General features: G+C 39.4%; 1 protein-coding gene across 4 annotated transcripts in view; it reads right to left on the reverse strand.

The window, feature by feature from the left end:
- The window catches only part of ankrd12 (ankyrin repeat domain 12), a 55525-nt gene that overhangs the window by 11630 nt on the left and 21680 nt on the right, over positions 1 to 22215 (reverse strand). Inside the window, exons 2-6 of one of the 4 annotated variants that reach the window (XM_088918370.1) lie at positions 13631 to 13744; positions 6043 to 6193; positions 3347 to 3415; positions 2895 to 3035; positions 275 to 475 (exon numbers count right to left, since the gene is read on the reverse strand). In XM_088918370.1, coding sequence (XP_088774496.1) covers positions 275 to 475; positions 2895 to 3035; positions 3347 to 3415; positions 6043 to 6193; positions 13631 to 13690 — 622 coding nt within the window. In that variant the 5' untranslated portion in view covers positions 13691 to 13744. Of the gene's footprint in view, positions 1 to 274; positions 476 to 2888; positions 3036 to 3346; positions 3416 to 6042; positions 6194 to 13630; positions 13745 to 22215 lie in introns of all 4 variants that reach the window. The other 3 variants (XM_088918369.1, XM_088918371.1, XM_088918372.1) reach the window with 3 other exon arrangements.

Below are 22215 nucleotides of genomic sequence, written 5' to 3' on the forward strand. Positions count from 1 at the left end.
AGTTGTTAGGGACCGATATGTAAACTAAAAACATTTTCAAACTGCAGTAATGGAGATTGTACTGTATTACAAACTGTAAATTGGTACATTTAAGTAAGAGGCAAGTCAATCTTTGCAGCACTGTAATTAGACATGTAATTACTGCACTGATCAACAGAAAAAAAAAACCTACACCTCCCATAATAGGCAACTGAGGAATGCAATGCTCTAAAGATGGGCCTCTCATTTGAACTGAGGAATTATCATTTCATAGCGAAGAGTCTTCTTCTCTCACCTGCAAAGTCTTTAACATTCACATCTGCTCCCAGGCTGATGAGCTCCTTAACATGCTTGACATCCCCTCGAATGGCTGCCATATGCAATGGAGTCTCTCCTCTTTCATTTCTCTTGTTCACTTTGTCTTTCTGCCTAGAAGAGGTGCTCGGTATTTTCTTTTGCACTGGTGTTGCCTGGGATGGATGATTAGGAGTAGTGTCTGTAAAGCAAAAGCAATACAATGTGTCAGCAGCAGTACTAAAAGTTTCTATACTATAAATACATAATTGGCCATAATCGACCACTCTCAATATTTAAAAATGACCAAGAATTATTGTAGCTATAGTATTCACTGATAAATGCAATAAATTGCATATTGTCAATCCTAGGATTGACACGTAGGATCACTCCTACATGCAAATAATTAAAAGAAAATGTTTAAAAAGTCCACCAGGAGTCTCAATGCCAGCATTTCAATCAACCTTTCTCAAAGTCCTAAATCAATGAAAAAATAACATTTTGTTTCCACACTCATTTTCACTGGAATGTCTATAAACAAAATGTTTTTATTTAAATCGGCAACCCCCCCATGCCTGGTTGAAAACAATATCCAATTTCCACCAAACTGAATACTCAAGAGCCACTGAATAAATGAATCACAGACGCCGGCTTCATAAATACTTTGGTATGATGCTCCCCCACTTTGCAATAGATTTCAACACCTTAAATGTTGATGAGGCTAATCCCAAAGGAAATATTCTCTTTACTATTATGAGCAGCATGTAACATATTACTAATATCTACATGAGTATCTTAAAAAAACATCCTAAGAGTACAAAAAAAAATAAATACGTATGACCAGAAATACATATGACCTGTGATTAAAAAGAAAGTCACAACAGAAAGAAGACAGACTGACCGAAAGATCTTTTTTCACAAAATACCAAAATATTTCCTTCATAATGCATGTTTTTGAAAGATTTTCTCTAACACTACACAATTGGGCACAACCCATTTTTGGTAACATAAGGTGCCACTGCTGGAACTAATTTGATCCGTAAAATTCTTTCTTAAATACAAGAATCATACACAATACACTGGCAAGTAAATAAAATCCATTATTCATGCTTTCTTTGGGCAAAGAAAAAGAACATTCCTGTAAGATTCTCAGCTTTTGAGTTCTGGGTTTGATACCACTTCAGGTGCCTTTAATGTGGCATTTGCTTTGCTTTGGTGTCTTCCCCACCATCAGGACAAGCTATCCAGACCAACCGGCGCATCTAAATTGCCACCCTACGTGGGCAACTATCAGATTGGCACTCTAGGGCATCCCCCATCCATTCACAAAAACCCTTATTACTCACACTCTAACTGTCACGTGCTTGGGACGATCTTCAAGAACTAATGCAGGACTGATGCTGAGCTGAGAAGCTACTCATGAGATCGAGGAGCCACTGTGTGGCATATCTGTAGCCCTTCTCCCCTTTTTATCACAAGGCAATTATAAACTAAACCTGAACCGAATGCTAGTTAATACTGTACGCAATAATTAATGCACTTTTTGCACTACTTTTGCAGCACATTGCACAAAGTTTCCCACAAGTGCTGTCCTATTGTAATCCCTCTATACAGTGTTATTTCTGGTTAATTTAATAAAACTCATTAAATGGTAATCAGAATCGGGTAAAATAAAAACTGCATTAACAACACGATTTTTGGTAAACTGAACAGACGGTAAAAAAGTCACTATCGACTCATTAATAATGCCAAGTTTGAGTTGAGATCACATATCCACGGAACAGGAAATAATGAAACAGTAGTACATATAGTATATGTATATATTTACTTGATGAATGAGAGAATATCTGCCTATTTCTGTGTGCGCTCTCTATAAAACAGTTTAAATGTTTAAAATGGTTACATTTTTTAAGTGTTTAAAAGTTCATTTCAGTACTATTAAATATGGTAAAGGTCAATAAGGATCTTTACCATACCATACCATTGGTATGCATCCCTATATTTTACAAAAGAACTGCACAATAAAGCACAAAAACAAAGGCAAGGAAGACACATACACAAAAGGACGCCTAAGCCATGTATGAGTTATAATTTAGATCAGCGTTTCTCAAAGTTTTCAGGCACAGGATGATTTCTCTCCCTTCTTTTATATTGAACAAATGCACTGCATGTCAGTCACTTAACATGGATTCATAATTAAAAAGTCACATCTGACACTGAACTAAAAAATTACATAACAATTACCTGACCACGTATTTAAACTTTATCATACCTTGGAAAGGAGGACAATCTGCAAATTTCAATTCATCACTGTTTAACACAAAGTATTTGTATGAAGCAGCAATTACAGGATTTGCACGTGAACATTTCTGGCGTTTCCTCACGACCTCCGCAAGTTATCAGTGAGAAACAGTCTTTACAATTTTCCACACACAAAGCTATGTTAGAAATTATAGGAACAGTATTCATTCAGGACTGAATTCTATGGTTGGTTTTAAGGTCAATTTTAGAGAATATTTAAAAGCAGTGAACACAATGGCATCGTAAATCTTAACATATTACTGCATATACTGGAGTAACACTAGATGAAAAGAAAGCATTATGGCTGGTATAACCTGGACTGTTGTCTCTTGCTGTCATTTGCATGAGAAGTGCCATCTGCTTGCGCTCTGAAAGAGGATACCCAAACATAATGTTGACCGGAGTGGATTTTTTGCTTCCAGTTTCTTTCTTTACTTTCTTCTTGTCTGGACCATCTTTATCTGTAAAATAAAAGGACAAGATTAATTTTATTTTCTCTGACCTCTTTAAAAAAAAATGCATAAATGAACCGCAGACTGCTCTTACCCGACACAAAAGGTTTCTTCAGCAGTCTACGTTCACTCAAAAGACTGTTCAGTGTTATTACAAGCTTTCTATTAGAAATATACCTAATAAATCCCATCCACTTGCATATTGATTTACTCTATAAGCAAGGCAGGGCCAAGCATGGTCCACTCCGTACAGCAGATGCATTTGTTTTCAGGAAAAATGCGATGATCAATGATAGGGCGAAACTGGTAAGCCATTTTACCTGAGTAAATCCTGTAAGATGGGATTAATCTTTCTCCCCAGGTTTCACTTGTGTGTCCTGGATCTGAATCTACAGTGCAAGCAGAAAGAGTGGAAAAGGACGATAGCAGCGAAGGAAAGCACCACATACAGAATAACAGACTGGGATCATCTGTTGTACCCTGAGGACCAGGACCGGATCTCCGATAAGTAGTATCTTTCCAGTCTGCCTCGAGAGAGGATTGGCAGCGGAAACGGAAGAACACCAAACACTCACAGACACTTCAGATCGCTAGAGAGTTCAGGTAGCGGACAAAAAAAAAAATAGAAACACCAATGTAAAGTTGCTAGAAGGGCACTGGGCTACCATATGTGGCCAGTATGACCTGTGTGCACTGTGGCATTGAGTCTACCAGAGTCTCGAATTACACAGGGTGGATGTGGCAGCATTCTTCCAGAAGAAGGCTAATTAACTCACACCTGGTTGATGTGGAAAATGCTACCTAAGTCACTGCTGAAGAATAAATGCTCAATTGGGCAAATTAGATTTGGTGACGGAGAGGGCCATTAAGATATGAATAATATCCGTGTCATGCTCATCAAATTTTGCCTTCTAAGGGAATGAGAACATGCAGACTAAACCTGATCGATGCATCCCACAACCTCACAGAACCTACTGAAGCACTCAGGGCTGCCGAGTTCTTTGGTGGTGTCACGGTATACCTCCATATGCAATTATTTGTTTGTCATGAACATGGTGAACGACAATTTATACACTGCTCTGCAGTCTGTTGCCTTTGCTCTTAGGACCACCGGACTCGCAATCCAGGTATGATAAGGGTTGTGCTCTGTAACCCAACTATCGTATCGAACTCTGTGGAGTTCTCAGTGAATCATTTTTAAAGAAAAGGCCTGCTCACGCCCCATGTTATAGGTGTAGGTGTGTTTGCTCACCTATTTCACCTCGCACTTGAAATTAAAGGATGGATGTCACGTGACCTGGAGTATGCAGTTCCGCCCACTGTTGCCCTTTTCCAATACTTTTTTCCCTTCCAAGTTCCCTGCTGACATCCCCTAAGACACTGTTGCTTGTGAAACACCAGCAGGTTGAGCTTTCTTGGTCACTGAAGCTTTTGCCAAACTCACCCCAGCAATCACCTGTCTTTCAATGGCTCCTGATGCGGCCATGACAGTCATAATTATATGCACCTAAGCATGCTGGGATGTTATTTGCTTCACTAGAACAAGTCACACCCTTGCTCTCAACATGCTTGGTGATCCTCATTTACCAGGTGTTTCCATTGTTTTTGTCTGCTACCTGCACATAAACGTCTAGACGATCCCTTGAAACATTTCCTCAAAGAACTGAGACACCTTAATAAAGCCTGTTAAATTTTAACTCCAGTACTGATACAGCTCTATATGGTGCTCTCCCACGACAAACTGCATTTAAAATGGTAGTAAGTAATGGCACAGCTGAGTACAGCTTTTTACCACAGATCATAAAATCAACATTCTTTAATAAACTTTCACACAGCTGAGAATGTAATAACCTTTAAAGGGGGACCCAAAAGACCTGACTTTTCCGTAATTAAATGGGGAAAAAAAAGTCCATGAAATCAAACTTTAAATATACACGAGACTTGACCTAAATACATGGACACCATTATAGATATAAATTGATCACTATAGATTGAAAATAGATAGTTACTCCAGTGGCTCCATCTGTAACTTTTCAATAAACAAATGGTTAATGACAGCTGACAGGGTTTTGAGACAGAACAGTTATCCACCTAAATAGAAATCTGGATACAAGTCCCAAAGCAGTGCGTATTTTACATTCAGCTACACACTGGATGAAAGTTAGACTGGCTAAAGTCAATTTACAGATTTTTAAACGGGAAAACGTCTTTCTACCTTCAGCATCAAACTGAACCTCTCAATGCCGAGTCCTTACTTTATACAATATCTGAAGGTTAAGTGGTTGACAGATTTTTTAAAGTTATCTCCTCTGTTTTAGAAAAGGTTAGGTAAAAAGTTCTTGAATACCATATTCAGTACAAGGACTATGTTTGAACCTTCCACAAGTGACACAATTTCCAGCACTCTATAGTGCTCCGAGACGTGATTTTTAAGAGATACCCTGAATGAAGGGAGCACCAAGATGAGAAAGTAACAGCATCACAACTGAACCAATTCAAAACCACTTAAAGAGGACTCTGTAATACAGATTCTGTAAGGAGCTCCAGCTCAAAAGAGCAGGACTGCTGCCCTTGTCCATCCAATGTACAATCCTGACACTACCTTACATTAGACCGAAAAGGGACACTACAAGATATCCTTCAAACACTATTTATGATGGCAGACTAAAGAAGGACTGATGTCTGCTTATTTAGGTCAACTCTGCACCTTTTGTTTCACTTAGCCGACAATGCTTTCTCTCAGTACATTAAGAAAACCTGCACAAAAATGTACACACGTAAACTAATAAAGTGGAGTGATTTTTAAAAATTCTTTCAAGCAGTGGCTTGACAAACAGCGCATGCTCAAGGTCTGCACATTTCAGAAACAATCAGCTCATTAAAATACAACATCCCCAGTGTGCGGTCTGTGTCTGGACTTGGCAGCGGAAATGCTTCAATGGCCAGCCACAAGAGGGCAGCCAAAGCCAGCGGACACAGCCGCTGCTCGCGGGGAGACGTCTAGTGTGTGCTGTACCTGTGTCCGAGTCTCGCTCTTCATGTCTTGAAGGACTGACAGTAAAAGGAAGCTTGCGTTTCATGGAAGACTTCGGTTTCATTTCCTTCCCTAGTAACTCGCTTCGATCCACCTTTGGAGTCTTGGTGAAAGGGGAAATTTTATCCTTACTCTGGAAAAAAGAAACACCTTTAAGTAAAATTCACACACGTCATAAGAATCCCTCCCCCATCACGCCCCAGCACTCTCATTCTAACAGTAAGGCTTTTGGGTTAATAATAGAGTGTAAAAGGTTGTACTGTTAAGAGATATGTAGAAGGTAGATGTTTTTCAACTTGCTTCTGAATGAACATATGATTCCTTAAAAATCAGTAATTTTGAAGTACAAGTAATGAGGGTTTAATTAACAAATAGTTCTCGAATATTTGTCTTACAAAACAAGTCAGTGCAATTAAAACCAAGGCTTATATTTCTGACTTCTTCAGATTGAGCTCAGTGGATTACATGATATATACACAGTCTCGGTAACATAAACATAGGCTTTGTAAGAAACACATTAATGGACCAGATAAATGTGAAGAGGAAACAGAAAAGACCCATTGTTTCCAAGGATTCATAATTAGCTCCTTAATGAATTAGCCTCCTGACGAAAGCAGCTCAAGGGTCAGCAAACCGAGACTGAACCTCTGCTAAAATTGCTAAACTAGCATGAGAAGTGGATGTTCTGAAAAACATCGCGTAAAACTCTAGAAACTCAGAAGTTAAAGTGTCCCCTGTCAAGCCCCGGCGGCAGGTGCTGCTAGCCGTGCACACGATCCTGTGGAACAGTGAAACCCGGGCAGAGGCCAGACCGGCCCCGCCCACCCTGGATCCTTCCCACCTGAAGCAGGCTGTCACCTGCTTCCCCTGCAGAACTATTTAAAACACAGGGGACCCAGACTGCGCTTCTCCCTTCAGGGAAAGCGAACATGCCCTTTTCTCATAACTTATGGCAGAGCAAAGCCACTTCCTCCTGTAGCCCTGAGGGAAATTCGAACCTTCTTCCAACCCCAAAACCAGCCTGACTCCCCGACTAGCCGATGAGCTGAATGGAAAGTCAGACACCTTCATTCCCTATTTATAGAGGGAAGTGACTGAACAGCTGCAGGACGTCCGGCTTTTGCTGTTGCGTGTGAATGTCTATACCTCTCTGCTCCCTGACGGTCTCTCAGCTGCACACCTGCGCAAAATGTCACTGACAGCTCACAGTCACCACTACTTAAGTTTCAAAATTTGTGTTTCTTACAGATGTAGGATGACTGAAAGCTACACCGAACCCACTCTGTTCTATAAAAAATCAAGTCTGAGACAAGTGCAAAGGTCACACAGTTTATTTCCTTTTAAAGTTCATCAGACAGGAACAATGTAAAAAACAAACTTCATCTCTGGAAGTTGTTACCCACGCACATAAAACACAGCCTGGAAGCAGATAGCAACCCTTCCAAAATATTTAAATTTATAAACAATATTTAACTAATTGTGGCATTTTATAATTAATTTGAAGTCTTAGCTGAAAATTGAGCATCAAAGGTTATTTAAAAATAAATCAACTGACCAAAACAGATAAACAATTTCAATTCCCTTTATATGCTACAATATTTAATTTAAGCTCTTTTAGCTGAATTCCTCTTGCTGTCGCACCTTTGCAAAGTCTTTCTGTTAAAACTCCACTGGCACTCAAAAGCAAGAGGTGGAACTTCAACATAATATTCCTTAAAGTACAGTAATCCCAAGCATTAATGTGGAAAGTGCAAAAAGTGTTTTATTTTTCAAAGAAAACCAATAACTCTGCATTTCTGAAATTCAGTCTACTACTGACTCAGTTTGGCAACAAGCCCTGTGAAACAGGATTAGCCTCCTACAGATTTATTTAAGTAGACCAAGGACGACCACAGAGCTCTTGCATCGAGAGGTGTTTACAAGGCTACTTAACATAAATGAGGAAGCACAAGCGAAACATGAAGAAATCAGCTTGTAAGGCTGCTCACACAGCACGGATAAGAACATTCAAATAAATCTTGAACATTGCTTGAGAAGTCATATGAAAATACTTGTATTCAACTTTTTAGCCAGCAGGTCCTGCTATTCTTTCAACTGTATTCTTTGGACCCTTTTTGACTATTAATATTAAACAGTTATCATGGTACTGTACTGCTCCGCCAATCAGTATTTTAAACAAAGAAAACGACTGTTATTACTACTTAAATGGCTAATTGTGTAAATACATAGTTTAAATTTGATAAACACAAATATAGATTAAGTCAAAATAAGCACTCCATAATACATTGACAGACATAAGTTTCTAAGACAAGGGAATGTACTGTCAATTCTATTTCAACTCTCCAATTAATTTTTCAGAAGTTATTCTTCTGAGTATGCAATGTAAGTCCATAACACAAGAGATCAAATTGTCAATCACGTTGTTTGTAAATGCTGGCTCACTCATCACTATAATCAAAGAAGACTCCCAGTTCAATAATGAAAAAAAAAACTGACCTCTTTTTACATTCATAATCATTAGAAGGATCCCGGGTCTATCTCCAATGAATGCGCCAAGGGGTCAATTCAGAGTTACCAAGATTAACATTCCTCAGGACCTCACAAAGCTGCATGCAAACTGTACAAAACATTCTGGCAAATGTTGGATCTTAAAGGTCACTTATCATTTGGGTAGCTCTGTAAAGGTCAATGCCATGACTCAGTTTCACTATGGTGATCTTCCTGAGGGATTTCTAATCTTCTCTCATCATGTTGTCTCCTCCTGGCCGAATTGGTTTGATCTCAGTTCCATATTCGATAGATCATACATTGCAGCACAAGGTAACAACTAGCAGCGTTAGAATTGTCTCGCATCACAACACTCCCATCCACAGGCAGGTTAGGTTACTTTATGTCAGAGCCACTATAGTTAGACCTACAGCCCAGCCTTTTCACAGCACTGCCACACGTACTGAATAGTGAGTACATGCTGATCCATTTCCAATAATAAAATGCAGGTTTGTGCCACATACACCACAGGCTTGGAGTTGAACAAACAGGTGATTACTGAGTGCTAACAAGCAAGAAGAAAATAAAACATCAATATTAATTTGACCAAGTATTAGTTTTAAAATCATCAAAAAAAATGGAGCATCACAAATGTAACTATTTTGCATGCATGTTTTCTGAAAAAGTGTACAGTCAAGGATTTTGATTAGATGTTGGACTAAGTGGTGAATCAAGGTTCAGTATAGATGACAGTGTTGGACGTCAGGGGCTGTGGCAGTAGTTGTGCAAAATAACACTAACTAATGTGCACAAGAGGCTAGTCGATGGCGAGGTCCAAGTGTGACGTACTGGACAGGAGTGACTAGTCATTACAGAACTTCACTTAGTTATTACTGATCAGATTCTAGGTCTTTCCGGTGGGATGATGCTCACTTCACACGTCACCCTTCCAGTGCTACTCTGTTGACAACCATGTTGATCGGCCTCATGAATTTACCTAAGCCATGTCTGCTCAACAGAATGTCAAAGTCAGTGCACCTGCTACAAAAAATCCTGACTTCCTGACAAACTTTGCAAATTTGTTTCCACAGCAGCATTACCACCGTGTAGCCTGGTTGCGCCAGATCTGCACTTGCATGGGGACCTCCAAGGAAAACCTTGCTGCTGTTTGAAGTAGGCCCCCTACAGCTCCCCCTGAAGCAGTCCCTCCCATCGTTCTACATGCTGTGCTGGGTGGTGAGCCTGCTGGCATCCGATCCAGCTCAGCGCTGCACTGTGGGGCTAAATGAAGTGGGTCCTCTCCGACCTTTTCAGGGTGAAAATCCTTTTGGGTGAAAGGCACTATACATAAATGCTAATTAATAATAGGTGATATGTTTCTTCTGAGGCTTAGAATGATTCAGCAACACCTCTGGGAACCAGGCAACGTGAAAGGTCCACAAGACACAGGAACAAGTCCAGGGAAGCTTGCACTTCCATCATTCCCTGGATTCTCTCACTTGCGCACACAGTCAGTGCAGCTCTACAGGGCCAAAGCAATGCAAACTAGGCCATGCAGTCAGTCAAGTGATCTATACTTCCTTCAACCTTCCTGCTTAGAAAACTGCAGACAGGAGGTTCCCGAACCAGTGCACACAGATGCCCTTTGTTACCAAGCCGGCGAGAAAACAGAAGCTGTGTACATGTTTTAATTTGAAACCAAACTTCTCGGTCAAACATTTCTCAGCAAGATCACAAACTCGCTTACCGCGCTGCAATAAAAAAAATTATCTTAGTTTACAATGACTCTGAAAAGAAAACAGAATAAAATTTGCCAGAGCCGTCTTTTCATTTTCTATTCCAATCGTGGAGCTAGCACTTGAGGGTGTGTATGAGGAAAGTCTACGACAGTTGACTTTAGTAATGAAGTTCTCATGTGAAGAAATATGATTTACTGCCTCCTAATGTCTACAGCCCTACTGCACCAAATAAAAAAAAGGTTTCCCTTCCCCAGGAAGACGACAAATCCCACTTTCATCTTTGTGGAAACCTGCACATCTAAACCTCCTGCGAGTCACTGCAGAGCCGCAACGTGTGTAAAGATGAAGGGCTCAAAGAGCCGGTCATCCCAAGAAAACCACCTGCCTCTTCACATTCTCCCAACGAGGGTACGGCAATATTCGCACTACGGATCTTCGTTATGGCAAATTTCTTTGTTTTTATTAGTCAGGTGATTGTTTGTTTACTTCAGCGACAATGTTCAAGGCACAAAAAATGGCAGATGCCACAGCATCCTTTCCACCATTTCGTTAGTACTTTGTCAAAACTTTCAAATCACCAGGGAACAAACTGTCGGCTTTTGTGAGGCAGCTGCAGCCTCCCTTCTCAGAGCTTTCCGACTGGGATAAGGCATTGTTTTTCTATCAACACCTGCTACCAAAACAAAGATCACAAAGTCACCCAGGGAACACTGCATTAAAAACATCAGTGCAGTGCCCGATATTTAAGTAGCTTCTTATGGGTTAAAATATGTTTAAAAGGAGGAATACTGGAAAGTTGCTTGTGACTCACTTGACAGGCTTCCTCTGATGTAAACACTCATGTGAGGACTCGTGCCGTCTGGGGGTTTTATTTTTGACAGCGCTCGAGGGTCACTCCCACGGGCAGCACTTCGGAAAGTGTAGCCGAGTGCAGCAATCTTTGTCAATGTTGTGAACAGGAATATCGCCGTTATCTACTTTTCTTTTCTTCTTTCTCTGTCACCCTTGTCTTTAATGTGTTTTATTTCAGCCGCTCTACATTGCGATCTACAAACGGGACTTCCGCTGCGGCTGCTGCCTCTACTGCCGTCTACTCACCGATGGAACTCAGCTGAGGACTTCTAACCACCTGCTACTGCCTTGATTCAGGTTTCTCTCTCAGTTTTTATCATCATCATCGCAGATTCCACAAACATGTTTTTTTTATTAAAAATAAAGCTTTTCATTATCTTTTTCATGATGTGAGCTACACAGAAATCTGGTACTCGCATAACTACTGCTTTGTCTGCATTTTTACACAATTTATTTTCCTGTCAAACTAATTCCCAAGTCAGTTTTCTATTGTAACATCCAAATCGTCAGACCACATGCCAAACACGTACAATATACTAGACCAGTGGTATTTAATTGCAGCCATATTATTGCACAACTTGGGGTCTAACTTACTTGCACAGTGAAAACAATATTTTAATTTTTGTTGAAGTGGGGCAAAATTTAATTTTTTGTGTACATTACTAACCTAGCCAGCAGCCATATCACCCTGCAGCTCACACCTGGCAGCCCACTGGAGCTCAGCAGGTGTGAGCCTGGCCCGTACCTGGAGGGGAGACCTACTGGGAAAAACTAAGGCTGCTGCTGGAAGAGGTGTTAGTGGGACCAGCAGGGGGCGCTCACCCTGCTGTCTGTGTGGGTCCTAATGCCCCAGTATAGTGACGGGGACACTATACTGTAGTGGGCGCCATCTTTCGCATGGGACGTTAAACCGAGGTCCTGACTCTCTGTGGTCATTAAAGATCCCCGGACTTTTCTCAATAAGAGTAGGGAGTTATCCCGGTGTCCAGGCCAAATTCCCCCCCCTCGGTCTTTACTGTGGCCTCCAGACTGTCCCCATGTATGAATGGCTTACACCTGCCCTGTGATGGACTGGCGTCCTGTCCAGGCTGTACCCTGCCTTGTGCTCGCTGCTTGCCAGGTAGGCTCGGGCTTCCCGCGACACCGTATGGTATAAAGCAGTTTGGTAAATGACATGACATTATAACTAACTTTTGGCTATAGTGAATTGTACAGAAGATGCCACCTAGTGAATCTGCTGAAGACAAAATTCAGCTGGTAGTGGTATGGAGACTTAAAAACAACTCTATTCCAAACTTGGTGGATATAAATAAAAAGAGCATTCTAAAAGAAAAAATAATATGTACATGTAAATAAGCTCCAAAACATATAGGATCTTTTCAAACCTATGTACAATTAACATTATTAAATATAGGCTTTAAATATAAGAACAATGAAATAAGCACTGGGAACAAAATAAAAACCTTCATGTATACAAGGTCATAACATAACTCCTGCATTTATATTCATTCATAACATATTTCAAAACCATGTGTTGTTCTTGTTAGTGTTGGACAAACATACAGTGCCTTGCAAATATATTCAGACACTTCCACAGTTCACACATTTTGTTTTTTGCATATTTGGTATATAACCTACTCCAAACAGTCTTGGCAAAGAACAAAAATAAAAATACAAATAGCTAATATGAAAGAAAATTGGAAAAGTCATGACTGCAGAAGTATTCAAACAGTTTGCCGTGGCAAAACGAAAATAATTTAGATGCACAAAATAACAAGCAACACAATTAAACGAATGGCCACTGTGTGCAATAATAATGGTTCTCAAGATTTCAGAATAAAAGCACCTGTCCTTGTAAGGTTCCTTGGTCAGCTAGTGAATTTCAAGCAAAGACTCAATCAAGACTTTCAAAGCAAGTCATTGAAAGGCACAGATCAGTGATACAAAGAGTACAAAACCACACTGAGGTCTCTGAACACTGTCCCCTGAATCCCATGAACACAGCCCACTCGGTCATCCAGAAAAGGAAGGTATCATACCACCCAGACACTACCTAGAGCAGTCTGTCAGTCAAAGCTGGGCAAGGAGGAAACTGGTGAGGGTTTTTTAACAAGGCAATGACCCAAAGCTGAATCCTATGAGATTTGCATCCTATTGAGAATCTATGTAATGACTTGGTAGTCATCATATATACGCGCCTCCCAAGCAATTCGAAGAACATCTCCCGAGAATGGGCATAAACTGCAACAAGCAGGCATGTAGACTTGGGAGAGACTCATCCCAAAAATCTTTTGTGAGTAATTTCTGCGAAAGGCACTTCCACCAAATACTGAGTTTACTTGTCTGAATACGTATGCACTCAACATTTCATTTTTCCCCCCCAGTTTTTGCTGACATTTTCTGTAACATCTTCCACTCACACTGGCTCATTAAGAAAAATGAAGAAAAGGCAGGATGTATGGCTTCTGCAACTAATAATGGAAAAGATGTACCTTCTTTCCTGTTTGTTTTTCTACCATGGTGTTGTCTCTGTCAGTCCCAGGTTTGGCCATTTTACAGCTCTTAACTAGCTGCAGCACTCACACATCAGCCTTTTCATTATGCACCTGAAAAATTGAAAATATGATTAGGACGCTTACAAATGTACCACCTATAAGAAAACTGCTGGCCCATAACATTAAAAGGGTGATTCTTATCCTACTTTCAACTGTGAGGCAACAAACTTATTAATCACATCCTATTCATGAAAATATTAAACTGCATTGCTATAGTAAAGATTAATGTTCTTGCAGCATAATCTAAAGAAACAAGCTGCATTCTAAAAACACAATAGGCTCTAGACATTAAAAAAAGGAGAATTCAAGGATTTCTGAAAGTCTGCTGAACACATGCAAGGTATCTTGATATGTTCTACACCTAAATAAATCACCAACATTCCTTCTTTTTGCACAGATCTCCAAAAGTATTGTTAGACATTGTTGAAAACAACATCCACAATGTTTAAGAGTAACGCAGTAATGGGTGAACATATTTCAACACAAAGGTTTACATAAGCCAACCACTGATATGATATGTTGAGCCACAGGGGCTCTGTGCTGGAAACAACCATTTTGCTCATTATTTTCCTTCTTTAATTGGATGACATATTTGAAAGCGTATGGAAAATATGATTACATAGAAAATCACAGGCAGATCCTAAAACGTACCATTCAACCAATCTGATATTTTGTATTCATGTAGAAATAAAGGTTAAACAATAACATGGGGGAAGCATGGTGGGAAAATTAAATTCTCTTACTGGTCCTGTTCTTAATTTCTGGAAATTAGCACGTTCAGAGACCAGCTGTAGCTTTTATTGCTCGGCAAAAAGGGTTGTGTTTTCTCCAACTGCTATACCCAAGACTAGCATGCCATATATACAGTACTGACACTCAATCATCTACCAATTAATTCCTTTACATAACAAATCAAACTAATCATTTCACTTTTACGTGATGCTTGCAAAAGCACTAAAAACAGTCAGAAATATTTGTGCAAGAAGAAAATGTTCTTTCTGTTGATACAAAGATGCACAATTCAACACTGAAAGTGGAGAATAAGCAGCAAAACAATGACAACATGGAAGTCGAACTACTTGCACAGTGACCGTGCCAATTCAGGACACACATCTCGATTAAAGCTGTACATAAGACACAAAATACTTTGTGTAATGCATTTCCATAAAAGAATGACATGCTATTTAAAAAGCTGTCATTTACTGATCTTTATTTCCTGCACATGTTGAGCCATCATATTTATTTCTTGAACTAAAGCATATTTATCTGATGTTAATCTTCCTAAAAATAGAGTTGGAATCTCCACATATTAAATTTTATAAACTACAGTGATGGTGTTTGAAACTGTCAGATATATAATTTTCCTAAACCCTACAATCTATGCAATTCATGTTTCATACTGTTAGCTTGACAGAAATACTACAGACCAATTCTCAATCCATAAGATATGAAACCAAAATTCAACATTCAGTATGCAGAAAAATGAAACATTCTGACTTCCCTCACAAACATCCTGCAAGATCTGGTAGAAATGTTCAGGTTGTTACATGATTTAACCTACTAGTCCTGGGAAAAAACACTTCAATCTAAAATACTCTCTCGGCGCAAAAGCTCCTTTAACCAGAAAACCCACTACATGCCTCAAGTTGTTAACCCTAATTTAAACTGTCAGCAAACTCAGCCTTTTAATATTGCATTTAGCAAAATAAAAACATTAATGATTTTCAAATTACAGTGCACTGCTCCCATCTGAGAGCCTGAATGGGAGTGCTTCAATTAAACGCCAGGCATACCAGCTGCAGTCACTGCCTATAAGGCAGGAGTGTAGCAGTTCTTATTTATTTTAAATAGGCATTTATGTGTATAAGTTTGCGCCAGCTGTAATAAAGAGCCTAATAAAGAGCACAACAAGCACTTAAGTGTAACTGCTGACCCGGTATCTTCTTATGTTTCAAAACAATTGCTCAGGCATAAATGCAAATACTAACAGTACGAGTGCAATGACCAGCCAGAGTGCTATATTCCAGCTACAAGCGAATACATGCATACTGTTTAGAGCGCGAGGGTTGTAAGACAGCGCACAAAGAGACCATTATAACACGGTGTCAGCAGAGATTTGTTCCCAACGGCAACATGCTTTGGCATCATTACCCTACCGGTAATAATTCCAATTTCCAGATACTAGGGGCTCCATCAGCGGCAAACCAAACAAAATCAGCTCAGCGACTGTATACGCACTCCCCATGCTCTCAGTCGTCGGGTGCTTAACCAGGAAATTGTGATGAGTTCTTCTTCTGGCTATTTCACCCAGCTTTTGGTTTCACTTTATTATTTGAGGTTTCATTTTTTTTCTCTTCCTCTTCTTGAAAATAGAGCAGCATCGAAGTAAGCATACTAAGGTATGCCTCTATTTGCATACCCAATAAAAAACAGATTGAGTGGCGAGACTTTTCCTGTATTTAACGTACTAATGTTTATTATTTGCCACTGCCAGTACATACAGAAATGCCATCTGTAGCAACTGACATAAATAAATGTGCACTAGATGTGCTTTTTTCACTACCATATTACAATAGTGACACTCGTCTATACTCTGCACTGACAAACGGGTTGATCTCTTTCTTCTGTTCTGGGATTTACAGTATAATGAAAGATTACTGAGCTGGTATTTTGGAATCTTGAATGGAAGCAAGAGCTAGACTATCTGAACTGCAAGAGGAAAATAAAAATGACCCTGCACTATTTTAAAAATCTTTCTGTAGTCTGGGAAGGCAAAAAGCCATAGCTGTTTGTTTAGTATTGTCCTTTAGCCAGAAAGGAACTTTGTTTTCTCTTACATACTGTCTTAATAATGTGAACACGACCCCCAGGCGCTAGCAAACAGATTACAAAAGGAACATAAAAACAGCAAAGAGGAGTCTTAAATGAGCGTATGGCTAGATCACAGAAGAGTAAACAAGGCTCAGGTATATGTTGCTCTAAAGCACACCTTTAAAGCACAACAAATCATATGTTGCAGACTATACTGATCGCAAGGTCATGTTAATTCAATTCAACAAGCCAATGTTACTTCATATCTCACATCTGGAGGACAACCAACATAGTCAACACTGCAAAGTTCTCAGAATAATAATAATAATAATCTTTATTTTTATAGCGCCTTTAAAGATGGCTATTCAAAGCTTTTTACAGAATGACAACACCAATAAATAAAAAGAATACACAAGATAAAACACAAGTACAATATACAAAGGAGACAGTGGAAGGTGGTACTAGGAAAAGGAGAGGGGTAGAAGAATGGAACCAGTTAAGTTAAGGCTCTTCTAAAGAAGGTTTTGAGTCTGGATTTGAAGGTGACTCTCTGATATCCTTGGGCAGAGAGTTCCAGAGCTTGGGGGCATAACAGGAGAAGGCCCTGTCACCCATACAATGTAGACGGGCTTGGGGGACAGTTAGGAGACCAGAATTAGAAGAGTGAAGGTTGCGAGGTGGGGAGTAAGGCGATAGTAGTTCAGGTACTAAGGTGCCAAGAACATCTGACTGGGCATAAAATGTGGGCATAAAACTGTGTCCCACTCCTAGATTAGAACAAAATCATTTCACCCTCCCAGAAAGATATAATAAAATTTCACAACTCCAGGCCTAGGAATCCTGGAGGGTTTCAAGTGAATTAATAGCTTCACACCAATTACTATGCACCTTAAGAAAAAACAACAAGGATATTTCAGACGATATTTCAGACGTTAACTGATATTTACTGTATTTGGAGAAACAGGGATGAAAGTAAAACTATACATACTTAGTTGACATATTAGGAAACAGACTCATATTCCAAATACCTGAATGAGAAGTATTCCAAGTATTTGACAAACCCAGGTGGCTACATCTCTCTTCTGGAAAAGACCGGGTCTAGGTACTCACGCTTACTGTAAACATTAGTAACCAACAGTCTATGTGTTTCGTTTTTGTGTCCAATACTTCTTGTAAATGTATTAATTGAGCCTTTTAAATTGCTGCCTATTCTTTTACTCAAAATACACTGACAGAAACAAAGAAGTTTGAGAGTTACAGTACTATTCAATGTTTATAAATTTGTTAGGAAAGCTTGTGTCTGGATCTAATTTTAGTTATTTATCAAATGTACACTCCTTATTTATTATAATTTGTATCAGAGGCCTAAAAAGAAGACAATTTCTCCAGATCCACATTAGGCTACTCTTACTAGAGTAACATCAGTAGTCAATTACCTGCTATCACAGATAATATAGTATTAAGCTGTGTGCTTTAAAGAAAATTTCTAAACAAAGAGTGACAGATCTACACGTGGTGACATTGGCTGTCCCTCTCATCCACATTATATCACGTGAACACACACTTCTCAGAATGTTCAACCATCATCGTATTTCCCCATGACCTCAGAAAAATGCTCTCTAAATTTTACGTCTTTCTCATGGACTACTACAAGAGAGTGCAAATATTACATCAGTTTGGATGCAAAACAGCAAGCAAACTCAGAGAATATGGCATCCGATTGATAACTTTGTATGATTCAGAGCGCATTCACTTGTGGAAATTATTCTACCATTTGCCAATTCTTTTTTTATTATGGCCCTGCTCTGTGAAATAAATCCATCTTTTTCTCTTGACTGTATCTCTGGTATGTGTTTCTCCCTCCTGTCACAATAATGTAGAACATTATTTTTGTGATTACGCAACCACATACAGCAGGCTATGTATTTGGTAATAAAAAAAGTCTCCACTATTGTTGTGCATTTTACTATAATTCTAAATATGAATTACACAAAACTGGTTCTGATAAAAACTTGGCACTGACATTTCATAACAGAGGGATTTTATGGTATGATTGAAATATACCTGAATGAAAAAAAAATAAAATGGATTTACTGAGTAGCATGGCGATTGTGACTCAAACAACACAGGCATTAAAATGTACTTCACGTTTAACAATACGTAGCAACTAAAGCATCATTTGTCAAACAACAGTTCAGCAACAACTTAATGTTAACTGGTCTTTAAGTTAAATCAGATAAACAAGATCCTGAAGGCAAATCCAACACAGAAAGCATAATTCCCACAATCAACCACCAAAACCCACCAATAGTGTAGACTAGGGACACCTTTACTTTACATTAACCAGGTGGATGGTTGCAAAGACAGAGAGAAGTTATCATTCTAAAGATCTGATAACCCTGGACAACTTACAGTGATCATGGTGATCTGTTTAACATTGAGCAAGATAGAAATCTGTTTGTATGTGCAAACTGTGCATCTCTTAAATGTAACTGGGGGTGGATACTCTACTTATTGCACACATTCAGCTGAGGTGCAGAGCTAACAGAGCAGGATCTAAGCTTACTATAAGAACACTGAAGAACAGTTAGTTATAAGAGGAAGGCTTTCACCTGTGCGGTTGCTATGACAGCAGGATTTGTGAAATTCCACTATGTTCACATTCATTAAATTCAACTTAATTTGTATTAATGAAATCTCAGACTGTCAAAATGACAGCCACAAGAAAAAAATAATAATATCCCTTCAAACTTTCACTGTCAAGGACGTTACTTAAAGAGTTTCTAACTATTTATGAACAGCGGTCTCCATATCTCTCTCGATAATCAAATTCAACAAAAGAATGTTAATTTAAAGATAGTAAACAGAATCTGGATGCAATTAGAAAAATGTTTTTAGTGGCTCAATGACATTTTCACATTCTCCGGGTATTCACTGTCCTAAGTATGTGCTGCTTATCTGTCAATTTACATACATACAAATACATACACACAAACGCCCCGCATGTTTTTGAACATAGGTGAATTCGCATTTTGAAAATTAAAATCTTGCACAACAATCCCTGGGATTTCCTATCACTATCTCGCAGAAGCAAAAGCATATATTAAGAACGGTTCAAAAACCACTTAATTCCATCAACTTCGTAAAGACAATCCTGTAACCATATCTGTAGATGGTTCTGTACTTGAGCTTCAGTCTAAACTGAAAAACCTTGGGGTGATATTCGATTCTGGCTTAACATTCAACCCACATGTGCAGCATATTGTGAAAACATCTTTTTTTCACCTCAGAAATATTGCTAGACTACACCCTATGCTATCACTAACTGTGGCTGAAAAGCTGATTTGTGTTCTCTCGAATTGACTACTGTAATACTCTACTCGCTGGGGTATCTAAATCTACTTTGAACAAACTGGAGTATGTCCGAAATTCAGCAGCCAGGATCCTGACCAGGTCTAGTGCAAGTGATCACATTACTCCTATCCTGGAGTCCTTGCACTGGCTTCCTGTCAAATTCCATGTGGACTTTAAAATCTCATGCTCACCTATAAGGCTCTGCATGGCTTAGAACCTCAGTACCTGTCTGAACTACTATTGCCTTACTCCCCACCTCGCAACCTTCACTCTTCTAATTCTGGTCTCCTAACTGTCCCCCAAGCCCGTCTACATTGTATGGGTGACAGGGCCTTCTCCTGTTATGCCCCCAAGCTCTGGAACTCTCTGCCCAAGGATATCAGAGAGTCACCTTCTCTAAATTTCTTCAAATCCAGACTCAAAACCTTCTTCTTTAGAAGAGCCTTTACTGAACTGGTTCCATTTTTCACCCCTCTGCTCTTCTTAGTACCACCATCCACGGTCTCCTCTGTATATTGTAATTGTGTTTTATCTTGTGTATTCTTTTTATTTATTGTTGTTGTCATCCTGTAAAGCGCTTTGAGAAGCCACCTTTAAAGGCGCTATATAAAATAAAGTTTATTATTATTACTTGCCTTAAATTACATTTACATTGTACAACAATTAGCTACAATTAGCTGAAGAAATAAAAACATAGAAAATAATGGAATCACATTCATCACCTACTTCTGTATATTAAGATAAATACTACACTTATTAATCTTGTGGAAGTCCAGCAAGATAGGAGGAAAAATTATCTTCACACTTAATTTTGTTACATATTCACTAATCTGCTCTGTGTATTTAATGAGAGCTAAGAAGTGAAGTTTGTTAATTTTCAACGATCTCATCAAGAAACCGATGTGAGTTACTTAAACACAGTATTAGCAATACTGCAGCACAACGGTTGAACCACACCAACGCTTATCACAGTGTCACACAGACAAGCCCTCGAACAGTGAATTCCTCGGCATCTCGGGGGCGGAGGGGTGGCTCTGTGGCTGAGGATCTGCGCCTGTGGCTGGAAGGCTGCCGGTTCGTGTCCCGCGGCCGGCAGAGGAGTCCTACTCCATTGGGCACCTGAGCCAGGCCCTTCACCCCAGCTGCTCCAGGGGCGCTGTACAATGGCTGACCCTGTGCTCTGAGCCCAGGCTTCTCTCCCTGTTTGTGTGTCTCATGGAGAGCAAGCTGGGGTCTCTCACTCTCTGAAAGTGGAGCAGAAGAATGTGGAAAGGCCATTTACTGTTCATTTTCATTTCTAGACCCAAACTTGAACAAGATGGCAGAAGCAAATGCCTACTGCTGAATGTGAGTTTAAAAAGATTTTAAATATTATGAAGATGTTCTTTGCCAACTGGTCTCCCTTTTAGTAATCTTCCAATTTCATGTCCTGTGAAAAAATACCGTGAAAGCTGCAGCACTCAGTCGCCTTGAGCATCAAAGGCAATTTTGGAAAACATCCTTTGACATCCGGTTGATTCATACATATGACAACAAGGGTGCAATTCATATTACAATTAGCTGACCGCTTTAACCTGCGCATCTTGTTAAAAAATCGTTGCAGGTCTCCAAGACAAAGCAGAAGAAAATGAAAGAAAGAGCATTAGAATGAGCAAAATGTGGAAGCACTCTGAAGAATAATTGCTGAGGAATTTATTTTCAACAGTTTAAAAAAAAAACTACAGCTGGGTCTAAAAGTAGGTTAATGACCAGGGATACCCAAGCACTGAACAATGAACCATTTACTGATTGAATGAATGGCAAAGTAAAAAAAACAACAGATTAGGTTAGAGGCCCAGATATGGGACTAATTCCTTCTACAAGCAAATCCCCCTCTCTAGCAAATCAGACATGTATATGTATTTCCCAAGCTCTTTATGTCTCAAAGCAAATAGGGCAGTTTTGGGATGTGAATATAGTGTGACAAAAAACAGTTTGAAACATTTTTTCTTCCACCATATTTAGACATATTCAACATCAATGTGGTTTTCCAAAGAAGCTGAATACTTAATATAATTCAGGTGGGTAGCTACGTCAGCATGCGTAGGCTGCAAAGGAACAAGTAATAGGTTTATTCCCTGCTGAAAAAAAGAAGAAAGAGAACACAACGTTTCGGCCGTGGAGCCTTCACCAGGTGTGCCACACCTGAAGAAGGCTCCACGGCCGAAACGTTGTGTTCTCTTCTTTTTTTCAGCATGGAAAAAACCTATTACTTGTTCCTTTACTTAATATAATTGTCTAGGGAAAGGATACAGGGGTAAGATGGACCTGTGATAAAGGATCTCTTTAGATTTTAAGTTCATGACCCCCTGAGTCAG

Source organism: Atractosteus spatula, chromosome 6 (genome assembly GCF_055471065.1).
Source record: "Atractosteus spatula isolate fAtrSpa1 chromosome 6, fAtrSpa1.hap1, whole genome shotgun sequence".
In the NCBI taxonomy this organism is placed as follows: Eukaryota; Metazoa; Chordata; class Actinopteri; order Semionotiformes; family Lepisosteidae; genus Atractosteus; species Atractosteus spatula.